The 18,765-nt window shown below is 40.8% G+C and overlaps 1 protein-coding gene across 4 annotated transcripts in view; it reads left to right on the plus strand.

Moving 5' to 3' along the window:
• The window catches only part of slc38a4 (solute carrier family 38 member 4), a 79,583-nt gene that overhangs the window by 35,589 nt on the left and 25,229 nt on the right, over positions 1-18,765 (plus strand). For 3 of the 4 annotated variants that reach the window (XM_048549496.2, XM_048549495.2, XM_059652557.1), the window contains 6 exons: positions 3,526-3,636; positions 9,207-9,441; positions 10,930-11,023; positions 11,584-11,699; positions 17,088-17,161; positions 17,449-17,541. In XM_048549496.2, the coding sequence (XP_048405453.1) occupies positions 9,326-9,441; positions 10,930-11,023; positions 11,584-11,699; positions 17,088-17,161; positions 17,449-17,541 (493 nt within the window). In that variant the 5' untranslated portion in view covers positions 3,526-3,636; positions 9,207-9,325. Of the gene's footprint in view, positions 1-1,487; positions 1,617-3,525; positions 3,637-9,206; positions 9,442-10,929; positions 11,024-11,583; positions 11,700-17,087; positions 17,162-17,448; positions 17,542-18,765 lie in introns of those variants that run through there. The other variant, XM_048549494.2, reaches the window with a different exon arrangement.

The raw sequence follows: 18,765 nt of genomic DNA on the forward strand, positions 1-18,765 counted from the left end.
TGACTGAAGGGTTTGTGTCTTTGCATGAAGAAATATTTCAACGTACCCTGACAAGTAATCCAGGGTTGACTCCTTGTCAGTTTATAGAGCCAATGGTGGACCTTGGAGATTTGAAATGGTATGCAAGTCCATGGACAGGTATCAGTGCTTGGTTGATGTGAGTCTGGGAGTTCATTTTTAGCTACATTTGTAGATGCCCATTGACCACAGCAAACCACCTGACCGGGGCAGGCACGAGTATTTGTTCTGGCCTCTCTTAAAGATCCCTCTAAATTCAGGAGCAAACAGTGCCATTCTTTTTAAAAAGAAACTGCTTTGGTGCTTGGGGTGTTACTGTGCTAATGGGCAGGTGACAACCTAGCGGTACTATCGCTGACCTGTTAACCCAGCGGCCCAGTCAGGGGACCTGGGTTCGAATCCCACCATGGCAGATGGTGAAATTTTGCATTCAATAAAAATCTGGAATTGAGAGGTTAATGATGACCGTGAATCCATTGTCAATTGTTGGAAAATTCCATTCACTGGTGTGCTTTATGGAAGAAAACTGCCATCCTTACCTGGTCTAGCCTACATGTGACTCCAGACTCACAGCAATGAGTTTGACTCTGAACTGCCCAATAACTGCTGCCTAGCCATTGATGTCATCATCCCGTGAATGAATAAAATGTGCTATCAAACCCCAAAGCATTGAAATCCAAACCTAGCATATTATCTTTAGCTATCATTCTTCTCCCAGGTCATAAATGCTGTAAAGCAATAAATGGTATCTGTTTTGTTTCAATCTCAGCTGTTTAAAACCAAAATAAGCTTCCAATTAACAGGTACATTCTAAGGAGAGTCATAGAATCCCTACAGTGTGAAAAGAGTCCACACTGACCCACCACTCTACCCTATCCCTGCATTTCCCATGGCTAACCCACCTAGCCTGCAGGAGGAAACCAGCACACCCAGAGGAACCCCATGCAGACACAAGGAGAACATGCAAACTCCACACAAATAGTGACCCAAGGATGGGATCAAACCCAGGTGACTGGTGCCGTGAGGCACCAGTGCTAACCACTGAGCCACTGTGCCCTGATTGATAATCATGCCCTAAATTCCTAGTCTTTGTTGTCTTCAAGCCTGGGTTTTTTTTTGTCTTTGAACATTAAGCTATCTTTCTACGTGTTTGTCAAACAGTGGAAAATAACTTCTGGGAACATTCTGCTAAAATTCATTATTTGCTCTAGCAGTAAAAAAAAATGACAGTGAGATCATTCTTGTTTATTGTATAGTAATAGTGTCCAGAAGATGCTTTGCTTTTCAATGAGACCTACTTCAGAAGGATGTTGTAGAATGTTGCTGTCTGGCCGGATTGATGGGTTAAACAGGGCCTGGGTTAATCTTGATTTTGGATTAGATACTGCTGTTTCGTGCCACTGACGTATGTAGTCTTTAAATAGAAGTACTGGCTTTGGTACATTTGATGATTGGCTCTTTTAGTTAACTCCCCTCTTTTTATTCATCCACTCACCTGTCCATATTGATGCAATCAGCCAAAGGTCTGAAATGCAACAGTACAAAAGTTGCCTTTCAGAGTTAAGCAATAATTTGAGAATTTTGATACAGACATTGAGGTAATATTGTTTTTTGTAAACGAATGAATGTGTAAATGCTTTTACTTCTGTTCACTTACATATTGTTAAACATGTTAGCTGTTATGCTTTTTTATTTCAATAAGGTTATAGAATTGCAACAGAGTTGGTTTTCTCCATGAGATGTGGGCAGTCACGGTTACAGTTAGGATTGCTGATTCCATTTTATTGAAGAAGTGAAATTAAATCCTTGTTTTCTTTTCTGATGACACTTTTGGAAAATGATCATTTGATTTGATTTATTATTGCCATGTGTATCTAAGCACAGTGGAAAATTTTGTTTTGCGTGCAATACAGACAGATCATACCATACAAAGTGCATTAGGGTAATAGAACAGAGTGAGGAATACAATGTTACAGCTGCAGAGAAGGCGCACAAAGAGCAAGATCAACATTAAATTTAAAATTTGAGATTCCAACTTTTTTTTGTAATATGGTAATTGTAGAAAGTTTTGTTCTGTCAGTAATTACTGTCTGTAATTAACCTACACTGCAGAATAGTGCCATCAAACACTGCTTTCTTTCCTGATTAAGATTTCCTCATTATGCCTATAGTTTTAGCAATTAGTGCCAAACAATCGTGAACTCGGAAATGTTACCAACTAAGTTTTCTTTATTCTTAGATAATACAGTAAAGAATAAGAATGATGGATATGGAGAATGTGATGTGAAATACCTTGAGCTGTGTCAGTAATTAATGTGGAAAAGGGTACCAAAGTATGCACAATGTAATGTACTTTGAAGTGTATTATATGTCTCAAGTAATAGGAATTTGTTTTATTTCAAAAGCAGTTTATTTCATTGTAGTTTTGCAGTCAGGATAAGTTTAAACTGAGAATCATTGGAACTGTTTGCCACTCGGAATTTGCAGTGACAACTTCTCATGTCGTAAAGTATGACATGAATTTAGAATTTGTGAAGATACCGTGAGTGGCCACTAATAGGTCAAGATGGGCGCAGTTACTTGGACATTACCCTGTATTTTGGTTAATTTCTCCAGCCTGATATCCATTTTGGTATTGAAGTAGTATGATACACCAACTGTTACAGTCAGTGCCACATGGATTGTTTTACATTGGGACTGCATGCTTCAGCTGAAACTGTACGAGAGGGCAGCCAATTTCTGTGAAATTGTATCTTGGCAAGACTAAGAGCTTTCAGAACAAGAGTGGGCAAAGAGGCGAGAACATAATTGCATTTAGTTAGTGTCTTTCACAACCTCAGGCCATTCCAAAGTTCTTGCAGCGAAATAATCACTTTTAAAGTGAAGGTTCTGTAAGGTAGGAAAACACTGCAGCCAATTTACACATGTCCAGGCTCCTGAAACAGTCGTGTGATAAATTGGCAATTAAAGTGTTCTGGTAATGTTTGTTAAGAGATAACTGTTGCCTAGGATACTGGAAAGCTGGTATTCTACTGGAAAATCAACTCATATTATATATTCAGGACCTGGAGTGGGGCTGAAACCCTAATTTCCTGGCAGAGATAAGAGTTATCCAGACTGACTCCTTGATAAAAACCGCTTTTTTGAAAGCCAATTTCTAAATAAAATATCCTACAATAATGAATTGTACACTTTTTAAAAAAGGAAGAGAGTCATACTTGATTCAAAAAGTGAACTCTTTTCCCCTGTCCACAGTTATCACCAAACCTGTTGAATATTTCCAGTATTTTCTGTTTTTATGTAATTTGTAGAACTAAAATTGAAATGTACCAATAATTACATTTAATCAATTTTAAATGAAGAGGAAGAGACCATGAATTTTGAGCACCCATGTCAGGAATTTGCAGGCCTTTACAAAAATTGCTTTTAAGATATATTTTGAAGTATATGTTAAACGTATAATTTAAAAATAAGCATTGCTTAACTGTTTTGTTTTATTTCCAACAGATAATCAAAAAAGATTGAGTTTCGGAATTATTAAGGTTTGATTTTAAGTGAAAAAGTTACAGAAGCAGCATCTCATTGCTTGAATTATCTGAAGGGACTTATTTATCTTAGGTAAGTAATCCTGAGATTTCTTTAAAATATTTTATAAAGTACTACTTTGCAAATATTGCAGTATTTTTATACAAATTCAGTGTTGGGAGATTTCAGTTTAATGTGTCTAAATCAAATGATTGCAGTTTATGATCATATTTTATACACGCATGTGTGAAAAACTTCTTCATATTCAATTAATGTGTATTTATGTATACCTGTGGATGAAGCAACTTTCATAATTAACCAAAAAATTTCTACTTCATACTTCAGTTTCAGGACAACAATAGTTTAGTTTCAGGACAACAAATAGTTTATTCCCACCTTGAACAGCAAAGACCCAAACACTCTTGAGTTAATGGAAGAGATGGTTTCATTAGGAAGCAGGAAATTGTGATCAACCACAATTGGAACAAAGTAATGCCCCCCACCGACTCCCCCAGTCTCCTCGGTCTGCTGATAAAAATCCTCACAACTAACATAGCACTTCCTTTGCTGGACACTTCTAAAGTATATTTTAACAAAGCAATTTGTTCCTTTGCATCAGAACTCCATTTGTACCATCAGAGAAATGCCCAGTTAACTAGGATTATGTCATCAGGAAAGACTTTGTTTCAACAGAAATAGTGTGCCAGCATTTACAATACCTTTTTCACATGCCCATCAGGCCAACTAGACTTCCATGTTGCGTTCAAGCCCCTGTAATAGTACCCAGTCATCACTGCACCAGCATTTTCCCAAGCAGGCGATTATTTCTAGCTGGGCCAACAGTTTCTGTTTCTAATCTTTGTCATCCTCGGCTTTTTGAGGAAGATTGAGCCATTGAAATACTCTTTCCTGGGAGTTACTGCAAATTACAAAAAGACTTTAACATTGGCAACTTACTCACACTTAGAAACCATTCTATGTAAGCTTTGTTCACATGAAGTCGTCATTGGACAAGCATATGGATGTACATGGAATAGTGTAGGTCAGATGGGCTTCAGGTTGGTATGACAGGTTGGCACAACATCGAAGGCCGAAGGACCTGTACTGTGCTGTAATGTTCTATGTTCTATGTTCTAAGTGAATTATAAGCTAAGCAAGGGATTTGCCCACAAATTGGCAAAGCCAAATTGAGGCATGAAACTATCTTCTCAGGTATATATTTGAGTTTTAAATTTTGGCAATTGCTTCTTGTTTGCACTTGTGACTGTGTCATTGCCTAAGGCACAATTCAATGAAAGTAAAGGATATGCAATTTTAACATTGCAGACTTGTACCTTGTTAAACCAAGAGAGAATTTTACTTTCAATACTTTCATTTAAAAACTTAACGCAGTGCCATTATTTACCTGGGCCTACTCCTGTGATGCCTCAAGAAAGTTGAGTTTACATTGTCAATCTAATTAAAGAATGAGGTAGCCTGTGTTTGTGCAGTTTAGCCATGATAAGACATTGGGTAAGACTTCACTCTCGAGATGGGAATTAGAGGTCAGGACACTTCTGGGTCCTGGACTTACTCTCAGGGGAAGCAGCTACTCATAATGATGTTCACAGAGGTATCCCATAAATGATATGGAGGAAGATTCCTGCATCCTTGTTGGCACAGAGGGCCTCCACAGTTTACCTACGGCATTGCCTGTTCCCACAGGTGTGCCACTGAGAAGCCACCTCCAGACTCCTAACCCAGCCTCTGGAAGATAGGGAGTTTCTGGAGGTTGCCCAGCCGGCCTCCATTAATTGGACTCCATTGGCTGTTAATGAGCTGTCAGCTACCCACTGAACGAAGGTGGGGTTTGACAGGGAGCCAGCAAAATGTCAAGCCAGGAAGCAGGGCTGTTTTTAGCTACCATCTGCCTCTGGTAACAGCGGGAACTCATAATTTCTGTCCGGTCGTGTGGTTTAAAATTCATATGTTTTCAGATGATGATACTATCAAATGTTGATGCCAGAGGGATATTTTTCATACCGGTCATGCTTTTCTCATTCTTTTTATTTAAATTCTGCATTCAGCTCTGTGTAATTACATGAATAATTTCAAGGCAAGTAATTTTTATTTAAGAATTAGTCAGTATCTACTGCACATGATTCGCATTAAAGAAGTTCAGCTTTATATATATTATGTGCTGGTTAACAGACAGCAATGTATTTCTAACACAATCAAACCTTGGCAGAATTCACATGGGACACTGGTCTTAATATAAATAGGATTCTGTCTGCCACTCTGTTAAAAATGGGTTAGAGCAGACCATGGCACAGACTCCTCTCAGCCACGGGTCGGAGGGCATGGTGGTGAAGGGTCACCAAATTGTGTGATTCCAGTCCTGCTCCCTTTGCTTGAAATTGGATACCTGGAATTGAAAAGCTCAAAGAGAATGGTGCGAGGTTATATCTGAGAGTCTAAAATGAGGAGAGAGTAGGATTTGCCATCAAATGGCAGGAGGAAGATGTGGTGGCAAAAATGCAGAGCTAGATTCAATGCAGTCGGTGCAGAAACCATGGTGGCTTGTGCCCATTTAATCACAGAACAGAACCCACATCAACCCCACCCCCCCCCCCACCCCCCCACTCGGAGGTGACGACAGCTCTTTCCCCAACCCCCCCCCCATCCCACTGAGTAAGTCTAAGGTTAGTGGGAGTTGACACAGGGTTCACGGATTTGCAATTTAGGCTCATGACTGTTTTTGGTATAATTTTGAATCTCTGATGTCTTAAAATATACAGACAATGAAAGATGGCTGAAGCATGGTCACTTCTAATGCAGAAAATGCAACAGTCAATTTGTGCACAGCATGAATCCACAATGTGATAATAGCCAACTGATTTATTTTTAGTGATGCCCACTGAGGAAGAAGCATTGGCCTGGGCACGAGGGAGAACTGCCCTGATCATCTTTCCAATAGTGCCTTTATTTTTACTGGATAGGGCATACAGGATCTTGCTTTAGTTTACATACACATCCAAAACACTGCACTGTGGTAGGGTAGCAGCCCCTCAGTGCTGCACTAAAACAAAGATTTGCATTTTTGTTACACCTTTCATAACGGCAGCAAATCCCAATCTGCTTTACATCCAATAAAGTACTCTTGAGTGGTTGTCATTATTGGACTGACGGAAATACAAATGACAATTTGTACACAGCAAGCATCCACAAACAACAAAAGTGAAAGGACCAGATAAGCGACATCACAAAAAGAGATGAAGGGACAAATACTGACGAGGACATTGGGGATGATTCCTCTTCCTTCCTTCAAAATCATACCTGAAATCTTAAACCTCCATTAGTGAGGGCAGACAGAGCTAAATTTTAATGGCTCATCTGGAAACCAGCATCACAGACAATGAAGTACACCCTCTGCACCACACAAACACTGGGTTATGTTCAAGTCTCTGCAATAGAAATTGAATCCATAACCTTTTAATCCATGGGCAAGAGTTGAGCCAAAACTGTAACATTACATGAGAGGTGCTTTAATTGAAAATGCAAAAATATCTGTGGACATTCATCTTGAACTCAGATACTCAGTTGAACAGGCTCTGTTGGCACTCAGAACCCACAGTATATGCAACATCTAGTTACACCACCCCTTCTGCTTATTTGATTAGTCTCCAATCTGAGAGCATGGGGCTAGAAAACATTAACTTAAAAATGCAGCATCATCTTGCTCTTGATGTACAAAGCACGTGCCTTTTTCCAGTTCGATCCAGGCTCCAGCTTGGCACTGCACCTGACCCATAACTCCCTCAAAATCTACCATTAGCAGTGTTTTCTATTGTATCAAATCCACTTTGTCACATTGATAATCTGGCTGCACTATTTATCAACGAGGTTTCTATTTAATCATCCCCGATTATTGCACAATTCCTAAAGCAACTATTGTAGTGACTTCAGTGAGTTACAAAGTTTTTGATAATACTGGTTGTAAAGGGTAAATATTTAGGGAGTGCTTAGTTATTGGCATGGTCAATGTGTTGTATTGAGCAATCATGTTGTGTGTAATAGAAACAAGGACTTGAATTGGTACAGGGTAGAATTATTTGCCTAGATGGCTCAAGTATGGTGCAGAGTGATACCAGTCCTATAATGGCTAGTTCATGGAGGACTCCCTCCTTGCCCTCCTTGCCCTACCCACATTTGATCAGAGAGGTGCTGCTCAAGCCATAAAGCAATTGCCTATATCTGTAATGGAGAAAGATGGCTTGTGGATTATAGCTAATTATATAACTACATAAATCAGTGCTGCAGACAAAAACATTTGGGCCAAAAGCAAATTTCTCCCGTCCTTGCCTGACGTTTCGAACTCTTGCAGTACAATGATAACAGCTCTGCCTCTGGGATGGGAGGCCTGGGTTCAAGTCCCAGAGATATGTCATAATTTGTCCAAGCAGGTTGATTAAAATATCTACCTCAATGTTGAGGCCAAAACATTGAATGTTTTCAAGGAGTTAGGTACAGTTCTTAGGCTAAAGGAACCAAAGGGTATGGGGTGAAAGCAGGAGCAGGGGAATGAGTTGGATGATCAGCTGTGATCATATTGAATGAGGGAGCAGGCTCGAAGGGCTGAATGCCCTATTCTTGCTCCGTATATTTCAACACTTTCAAGTAACAACCCTATCAACAACTTGCACCCTTTGTAGCTGACCATAAACAAATAACATAACTGGTTAACTGTTGCCAAGGTCTCTGGGCACAGAAAGAAAATAATACACCTGTTTGAGAGCATAAATTCCAAATGGATGCATTTAGTCTTAGCACCTCAGAGTTTATTTGTATGGTTTTATGTAAGCAGTGCCATATTTTGAAACCTATCTTTCTAATAAATCTGTTCAGAGATGTTATTACACACCTCTGGAGCAGTTTTGACTTGAACCCATGTGGCTCAGACTGCCACTGCGTCACAGGAGGACCCTGCAATGTACTTTTATGACATTACATTGAGCTGGGACAGATGAAGGCTATTACTCCATTGTGCCTGTGTCAGCTCTTGCTGAAAGCAATTGAACTAATCCCAATGCCTACAAACTCTTCCCTTCCAAATACATATTGGATTCCCTTTGAAAGTCTTTATTGAATCCACTTCTACCACCATCTTAGGAAGTGTATCCCAAATTCTCTAACTAATCTACATTACTGACTTTGCAACACTAAGGTATGCCATTTGACTAATGTTGCATTTCCGTTGAAATTAACTGCTTTAATAATGGCCTTTATAGCTCCGTTTAATAATTCTTCCATTCAAATTATTATTCAGTTCTCATTAAGCATTATAGTCTGTGCCTTACCAGCCATGATGGGAAAGAAGTCTATCTTCTAATGATATATTGTGCTGGAAAGAAAGGGCTTGTACTTAGAGATTTTTGTTTGTTTGTTTGTGGGCTCATGAATTGTCCAAATATTTCCACACTGTCTTAATAGTATTCTCACTATTATGTTTGTAGCCTGCTTGATTGCATAGTGAGAGTCTTAACATCAATGGTAAGAAAAGTTGCCCTGGTGAATATATATATGACTACTCCTCTTTCAATATTTTACAGAAAGGTAACTGTGGAATAGGTATGCACAGAGAATATTGTACTAACGTCATTGTTTTGCTTACTTTTAATGAACAGAACACAGTGTCTGAGAAATAAATACTGAAGTTGAAGAGCCACTGAGCCTCCTGAAAGACCTAAAGGACCGCTGTATTGTTTGCTTCTCCTTTTTTGTTGGTTTTATTTTGATAAGAAGTATGGATCGTATGGAGCTTAAGAGAGTTAGTACAGAGGCTGATGACAGCAACAGTGAAAGCGGTATGGATGATGACTACACAAAATTGACAAATTCAGAGAAAGCTACCATCAGCAGGTAAGCACAGAAAAAAAATTTGCAGCGGATGATCAAAATTAATATCTTACAAAAGTATTAATCTCAAAAACTGAAGGTTGTTTATGTAAAATTATGAAAGCTTGGGTCCCTCATTTTAATATTCCAACTGAAACATGAACAATTACTCTCCCACAGTGACATTTAATTTAAGGTTTGTAAAGTAACACATGAAGAAAACTCATTTTAATTAACATGAACTGTCTCAAACAGAGAGCAGCTGTTTGCTTGGATGTTCATGCTACAGCCTTTGATGAATGACAGTTCTAGAACTATATAATAAATTGGACAAAACATGCAAGTGGCTGGAGCAGCAACAAATATAATTTAATATATAACATAACTACCCCATGGGTGATGTTAAACGAGCTAAAGGTGAAGTTAAAAGAGATTTACAGGGTTGATCTGCCACCAGAATAGAGTGCACAATGATAATGTTCAAACTAGTAAAAGTCTGAACATCACTGAATGGGTTGGTTAGAAAATATCTGTAATTGTCAGGAATGGTGTATGAAAAGAGCCGTTAAGACTGAGTCATTAATAAATTCTGTCCACAAAGCATGATGTGTCAGTTTCTACCTCACCAACTATCTTGAAGCAGAGTTAAATTCTGGGCGGATTGGGAGACAAATGATGATTAATTTTCGATACAACAATAAGGAGGAGGTCGCATCTTAATGTTTGGAAAGATGAACCAAATGGTAATCTCATCCACAGTTACCTTGAGAGGATGCTTCCTTCAAAGAGACAAAGATTAGTTTTACCACATGTTGAGGAGCTTTTTCATGGGACTGGGCAGCACTGGGTCAGCATTATTATCCACCCTTGAGTTGCCATTGAGAACGGTGGTGGTGAGCTGTCTTCTTGAACTGCTGCAGTCCACATACTGTAGGTGGACCCACAACACTGATCGGGAATTCCTGCATTCGACCCAGTGACACTGAAGGAACGACGATATATTTCTAAGTCAGGATGGTGAGTGGCTTGGAGAGGAACTTGCAGGAGGTAGTGTTCGCATGTATCTGCTGTCTTTGTCCTTCAAGATGCAATTGGGTTAGGAAGATACTATCTAAAGATATTTAGTGAGCTCCTGCAATGCATCTTGCAGATAGTACGTGCGGCTGCTACTGGGCTTTGGTGGTAGAGGGAGTGAATGCTTGTGGAGGTGATGCCAATCAAGCAGGCTGCTTGTCCTGGATGGTGTCAAGTTTCTAGAATTTTGTTGGAGCTGACCCATTCAGGCAAGTGGGGAGTACTCCAACACACTCCTGACTTGTGCCTTGTAGTTATTCACCGCAGTATTGCTAGCCTCAGACCTGCCCTTGTAGCCATTGTATTTTTATGGTTAATCGAGCTGAGTTTCTGGTCAATGATAACACCCGGGCTGTTGAAAGCAATTCTTTGAATTTGATCATCTGCCTGAAACTCCAGAAAGATCTTGGCTAACTTTATTTTGCTCCCCTTCAATAGTCAATTTCATGACGAAGATGATGCCGAAATTGAGAGGTTTCTGACAAATGAGTTTTCAGGGAAAACAAAATTTGAAGACTATCAAGAAGAATATGTGAGTAATGTTATCAGTCTAATGCTTTTCATTTTCTCAGGCAAAATTAACAATAAATGTTACAATACAGTAAAATCAACATTAAATGTTATCATCATTGGGGTGGCACGGTGGCTCAGTGGTTAGCACTGCAGCCTCACAGCACCAGGGACCCAGGTTCGATTCCAGCCTCGGGTGACTGTCTGTGTGGAGTTTGCACATTCTCCCTGTGTCTGCGTGGGTTTCCTCCGGGTGCTCCGGTCTCCTCCCACAATCCAAAGATGTGCAGTCTAGGTGGATTGGCCCTGCTAAGCTGCCCATTGTGTTCAGGGGTGTGTGGGTTATAGGGGGATGGGTCTGGGTGGGATGCTCCAAAGGGCAGTGTGGACTTGTTGGGCCGAAGGGCCTGTTTCCACACTGCAGGTAATCTAATCTAATCTAATCATAACATGAAGTGTTACCATGCATAAAACAACATTAAATGTGACAAAACAGTAAAATCATATTTGAATGATACAATACAGAAAATTAATAGACTAAAGTTTAAATTTGCATTGATTTACATCTTTGACAATGTGCAGCATCCTGGAATGACATCATTTGGAATGTCAGCTTTCAACCTCAGCAACGCTATCATGGGGAGTGGCATTCTTGGTCTGTCCTACGCTTTGGCCAATACTGGGATCATACTGTTTGTGTGAGTACTCCAAAGCCAGTTTATCTCATTAGATATGGTGTAAATTAGATCTTACAGACTGAAATCCGCCATTATAACAGAGAGAACAGTACGAAAATGAGCAATACTAATTTATTTGTCCAAAAAGAGGAACAAAAGTGACTAGCTTTCGTTTCATCTCTATCACAGCTTTAGTATATCCAAAATCCCTCACAACAAGTGAAATACATTTTCAACATAACAACAGACATTGCTTAAGAAACTCAGCAAGTCATCTGTGGAGAGAAAAATGAAGTTAATGTTTTGAATCCAATGTTCCTCATTCAGAACTGGGCTCTCATTGTTAGCTCCGCTCTCTATCTTCAAAGATGCACACCAGACCTAAGTTTCTCCAGCAATTTTAGATTTTGTTTCAAATTTCCAAGACCTGCAGTTCTTTGAAGTACATTTTAAGATGTTATCAGGTTGAATTAACTGCTCACTGGTGCTCAATTTCGGTACCGCCCAGGCCATTCAACCCCTGACTTCAATACATTATCACATTGGTCTAAACATGAACCAAAGAGGTGAGGGGAGAGTCAGGAAGGCAACATTTGAGACAAACAGAGAATTCTGGAGACACTCGGGTCTGGCAGGATCTGTGGACAGTGAAACCGAGTTAACATTTTGAGTCTCTTCTTCAGAAATGCTTGGACACAGGTCCGTACACCAAGGGCTGTCTGTGATACCTGTCCAGGAGCTTGGACATGGTCAGTCAGCATGCTGTCCTCATAAAGAGTGAGGAGTCACAGTCAGGAAGCTAACCACTCCTGTTGGCTCTTTCTGTTCTACAGCTGGCTGCTTTGCTCCCACATAAGAGAGAGGCAGGTATTAAGGCTGGGGAAAGTGGGTGGCAGAACTGTTACTGTTGGTGCCGGTAGGGACGTGTTCTGAATGATTGAGTAGGCATTGCGGAGGGCATTGGGTATTAGTGGGGTAGGGGTGGCAGTGGGTGAGGGGCAGTGTGCTGGCAATACCAAGAGTAGTATTGGTGGAAGGTGGGCACAGTAGCAGAGTTGGGATGAAATATCTGAGAGACGTTGGCAGCACTGGTGCTGGCAGAGTGGAGAAGGTGATTGGGTCTCACTCCAGTGTGGATGGGCATTCCTTCAGATGGCCTAGACTGCACTAACCCAAGTGATAACCCGCATATATGCCAGCCTGCCCAGCAGGAGCTCCAGGATCCTGCCCACCAGCCAGGGTACCAATTGTCCCCTGTCTGCCATGTCCAGGGAAGGTGTCAGGAACTGTGCTCCAGGCTGCCAGTGCTTGTCGAGGTGCACAGTGCGCTTTCATAGTGATGTAGGTGTGATGGGTGCCAGTCTTTCAATGAATGTCTAATGAGTTTCTCCTGAAATAACATGCAGTAAGAAGCGGATGACAGATGTGACAGGGTTGTCCAGGGCAGGGGCGTGGGGGGGGAGGGGTGGTAGTGGGTGGGCTATGGTGGTGGAAAAGGGTAGTTGTTTGTGAATAGTTAATGAATTGAGTTTGACCATAAGACGTGGGAGTGGAAATAAGGCCATTTGGCCCATTGAGCTCCGTCCGCCATTTAATCATGGCTGATGGGCATTTCAACTCCACTTACCCGCACTCTCCCCATAGCCCTTGATTCCTTGCGAGATCAAGAATTTGTCGATCGCTGCCTTGAAAGCATCTAACATCCCGGCCTCCACTGCACTCCGTGGCAATGAATTCCACAAGCCCACCACTCTCTGGCTGAAGAAATGTCTCCTAATTTCTGTTTTAAATTGACCCCCTCTAATTCTAAGGCTGTGCCCACGGGTCCTAGTCTCCCCGCCTAATGGAAACAACTTCCCAGCACCCACCCTTTCTAAACCATACATTATCGTGTAAGTTTCTATTAGATCTCCCCTCAACCTTCTAAACTCTAATGAATACAATCCCAGGATCCTTAGCCGTTCATCATACGTTAAACCTACCATTCCAGGGATCATCTGTGTGAATCTCCGTTGGACACGCTCCAGTGCCAGTATGTCCTTCCTAAGGTGTGGGGCCCAAAATTGGACACAGTATTCTAAATGGGGTCTAACTAGAGCTTTATAAAGTCTCAGAAGCACATCGCTGCTTTTATATCCCAACCCTCTTGACTTTGGTTAGAAGAAACTGTGAAAAATCTTGCTCAGACCATGTGTCAAGAATGTCTCCACAAACACAACACAGTTCGCACTTGGCCAAAAAAACAAGAGGATTCAGCCCTCTGTTTCATTTTCAAAATGGTTTTCATGATCAATATCTCATCCATCCAAGCTCCCATTTCACTGCTTCCACAATATCACTGCTTTGCTTGCCCTATGTTTACTGTCCATTATTTGATTGTGATGACATATGACATTTTTCTACTGACGCTACTGTTCTATGGTTGTCTTAAAAAGGTTGTCCAGCACTTCTGCCTGTGTAAAGGTGGGGCAGGAGTCAGAAGGATAATAAGAACAATGGGGAAGATCTTCCAAAGTGGAACCAAGCATTGTTCCACACCATTGCATATTATCTGCAGTGGGGACATGAACAATTGAGGCTGTTAAGGGAGAGAAAGTAAATAACGTAACTGACAAATTAAGAGTCACTTGGCCCCCATTGGAAAAGCTCTCCTTGATCTGGTCTGTGGAACAGGTTGTCCTCCCCAGCAATGGTGCTTCCTTGCACCAAGACCCATCCCAAGCCCCCTCACAATCACCACTGGGGCCTGTGTGCCTGGGTTTCCCCCAACCAAGCTCTCCATTCTTCAAGGGCTCTACTGTCTCCCTGGTAATGCACTCAATGCAATAATCTGTACAAACGGTGGCAGTGCTAACCTCTCCAATTTGGCCAACAGCTCCTGGTGCCAGCCTATCATCTCAACTGGAGGCCTGGACAATGGGGCCTTAATACCCCAGGATCCTTCCAGAATGGAATCCATTCCTGCTTTCACCCCCAGAGGCAGAACTGGGTGGAGTCATGCATGAAAACCAGTCAGCTCGGCGAACCAACCAATCATAACCTGAGCTACAGATCTTCGCTAGAACATTTAACCAGGATTGGGTTACTATGTATGAAACACATTTAACCCCTTAGTTGCTTCTGCTTATCCAGATGGAAAAACACCCAATAAGCTCACCCCCCCATCAGAAAAAAAGCAGCCCATCCACCAGATTCAGTATACAACCCCTCCACTAATGTGCAGTAATTGTGCTCCTGCTCCTCATTTCAGTGATTCTGTCTACAAGATGCACTGCTGAAATGTAGCAAGGTTCCTTCAACAGCACTTTCCAAACCCACACTCACTACTATCCAGAAGAACAAGGGCAGAACAATCATATTAACACTTCTGCTTGCATGTTCCCTCCAAACCCCGCACACCTGTCATGAGCTAGAACTTTATCACCATTCCTGCATCTGTTACTAGCTCAAAGTTCCAGAGCTCCCTTCCACATAGCAATGTGAATGCACTGAAGACTGCAGCGGTTCAAGAAGGTGGTTTCCCACCACCTCGAGGGCAATTAGGGGAAGACAATTAATCATCGATTCCCCACATCCCATGAACAATGATAGGTTATGAAATCTCTCTGCTTGCTCCACACTGTCGGGCCGACTCTGTGCTAATTCATGGAACAAGGGCATCGCTGGCCAGGCCAGCACTAATTGCATGTCCCTATTTGCCCCTAAGAAAGTGGTGGTGAGCTGCTTTCTTGAAGCTGTAGGTATGCTGCAGGTAGTTCCATAATGCCATTAGGGAAGGAGCCCCAGGTTTTTGATCCAACAACACGGAAGGAACAACCCAGAATATTACTTCTGACATATAAAGTTGTCCTTAAAAATGCTTTCCTGTTAGATTTTTACATTAATTTTGGAATGGAGTGAAATATGACATTTGAAACTTAAAATGAACTTTGAATAAGGTGGATTGACATGAAATGGAATAACATTTGTACTTCCTGCCTGTAATCGCTTGAAGAGTGATTTGAGGCCACATCTCTCTAACTGTTGAAAAATGGTGCGGAGGTGCTGGTGTTGGACTGGGGTGGACAAAGTCAGAAATGATACGACGCTAGGTTATAACCCAACAGTTTTCAAATAAACCTGTTGGACTATAACCTGGTGTTGTGTGGTTTCTGACTTTGTTGAAAAATGGTGTATAGAATCGAAGGAGGTAAAGGAGGAATGGCACAGCAGACAATCTAAACTATATAGGATAGCAATCTTGATGAGCAGTGACAGCTGTTAGTTATTTCTGTGAAGAGAGTCACGATTATAGTTCACCATACCAGACCACTTCATGATCAGTCAATAGCTGATTGCTGGACTTTTTAAAAGTATGCAAATTTAATATGGAACACTGCTGTTTCTGCATCCACAAAACCGTCAGTGATATTGACTCACCTTTAATTTAGGTATTAGAGTTAAAAGTCTCGTAACACTTTTTTTACAGTCAATAATGTATAACCTTTCGGAGAAATATATAGACTAAAGGTTTGGTTCCAAATCAGTATTGTCCTCAACTACTGTTTTTAATCCCAAATATTTAACATGCCTCCCTCAAAATTTAATCTAGTCTTGTTACATTTCTTAAAAATGCCGTTAGTTTTAATAATCATTATGAATACAAAAGGAGTCCTAAACTAAAATAGTTAATCAAATTTTCCTGTAAACTATTACTTCCAAAGTAATTTGGTTATCTTGTGTGTTCCAAGACTTGGCAAAAGGAATGACTGGAGTCTTTTAATGAATGAGTTTGCATCAAGTCATAAGATCTATTTATCCAAATTGCTACAGGTTGTAATATCGAACTGAAGCTCTTGCGTTCATTTCTGATTGAGATTGATGTGATACTCAGAGCACTAATACCCACAATTGTACTAATATTTACAAATCTTGAGCTGTCTCAGCAACACCTCTTCGAGAAACAGAAGGAGATCAGGCACAAGCAATGTTCCACCTACAGACACTTCCACATCCCGTAGCAACAGACAGACTAACTGCTGTGCGTTTCTGGCATTTTCTGTTTTTCTTCTGGATTTTCAGCATTTACACTCTTTGTTTGTTATCTGAGTTAGAATTGACCAGGATAGCTTTCACAAGTGATTATTTTGACATTTTGTATTCAAAACCAAGAGTGATAATAACGGAAATGCACAGTTCCACTTCTATTAAATGTTACAAACTTAGTTGGCCTAGTTTGATACAATGCAGTACTGGGCTTGCTGTTTATACTCAAAAGCAAACCATATAGTTATTCTTCAGAGATAACCAGGTGTAGAACACAGATGGATGAACACAGCAGGCCAGGCAGTATCAGAGGAGCAGGAAAGTTGATGTTTCGTTCTTCAGAAATGTTATTCTTCACTTTCCATTCCTTTCCTTCTCTTACAGAACCTTGTTGCTTACAGTGGCCATATTGTCATTGTATTCTATTCATCTCTTACTAAAGACTGCAAAGGAAGGAGGTAAGAGATTTAGCGATTTAGCAGCGCATGTTGAGATATAAGGTTAGAAAATCACCTCTGGGCTGAAGGACACTGAAGAGCAGCATTACATCAGCCACTTGGTTATACTCTGACATTCAATTCTATTACAAAATCAGTCGAATGGTTATCAGACACAAGTATAACACAGCAACTAATCTGTCCATTTTGCCTACTGCCTCTGATTCCTATCTGATAATACATGCTCAGACTGAGTGATACCGTCATGTTGTTTAGCTAAAATCTTTGTTTTTTTTTAAAAACAACAGGCTCTTTAGTTTATGAGAAATTAGGAGAACGAGCTTTCGGGTGGCCTGGGAAAATTGCAGCCTTTGGTTCTATTACACTGCAGAATATTGGAGGTAATTATTTTGTTTTGCAGAAGGTACATTAAGTCTCTTTGCTTTTATGATACTTTTATGAAGGAATTGACCACTATATTTTTGATTATTTTTGATTCTGTTTAAAAAAAATTTTCTTCCTGGGTTTAATCTCAGTGATGGGGAAGTGTTTAGAAACATGAAACATTAGAGGAGATCCAGCACAGATTTATGGAGGGAAAATCACATTTGACACACAGATTCTGTTTTCCTGTCTAAAAAGCTCAGAGTGGACGAGGTCGTTGAAGATCTAAAAGGCATTTGACGAAGTGTCACGCATTAAACTATTAGAAAAATTGAAACCCATGAGGTAAAAAATGGCAGCAGCAGCACAAATAGAAAATTGACAAAGGGATATTAAAAATCAAATTCTCATAGAATCCCTACAGTGTGGAAGCAGGCCATTCAGCCTATCAAGTCTGCACCAATCTCAAACCCCTACCCCATCCCTGTAACCCTGCATTTCCCTTGGCCAATCCACCTAGCCTGCGCATCTTTGGACTGTGGGAGCAAGCCAGAGCACACAGAGGAAATCCATGCAGACATGGGGAGAATGTGCAAATTCCACACAGACAGTTGCTCGATGCTGGAATTGAACCCAGGTCCCTGGCTCTGCACCAACCACTGAACCACTGCGCAAATTGCAGTTTTTTAGGCTTAGGGAGAATACATTACAATGTTCTGTGTAGTTCAGTACTAGAAGCAATGCTGTTTATGATCTGCATTAACAGACCATAATTTTTGGAGATGACACAAAATGTTGACAACACAGTTACCAGTGATCATGGTAGCAACAGATTTGAACTCTGATTGAATGGACAGATGGAATTCAATGTGGAAAAGAATGAGGTGACACGCTTTGGGAGGAAGAATGAAGATAAAATAGTACAATTTTAAAGGGATGGCAAATATAGAAGGTGAATGGGCAAGTTAACGATGCAATTGAGAAAGCCAATGGTCTTCTGGAGTTAAGTAACAGTGATTGGGGGCTGGAGTTGGCTATAAGGAGGATAACTAGAGTTCTGATGCACCAGAACCAACTGGGTTATAAGGTTCCCCCAGTCATCTCAATCTGAGATGGTACCTGTGACCTGAAGTCAGGCATGTTGACAAGAAAATTCCGAGATGTGGGGAATTGCCGAGCTAAGCTGTTGAGAAGGCCCACAGTTGTATTTAAGATTTTAGATCCCCTAACCATTACCTCTA

Source organism: Stegostoma tigrinum, chromosome 18 (genome assembly GCF_030684315.1).
Source record: "Stegostoma tigrinum isolate sSteTig4 chromosome 18, sSteTig4.hap1, whole genome shotgun sequence".
Lineage (NCBI taxonomy): Eukaryota > Metazoa > Chordata > Chondrichthyes > Orectolobiformes > Stegostomatidae > Stegostoma > Stegostoma tigrinum.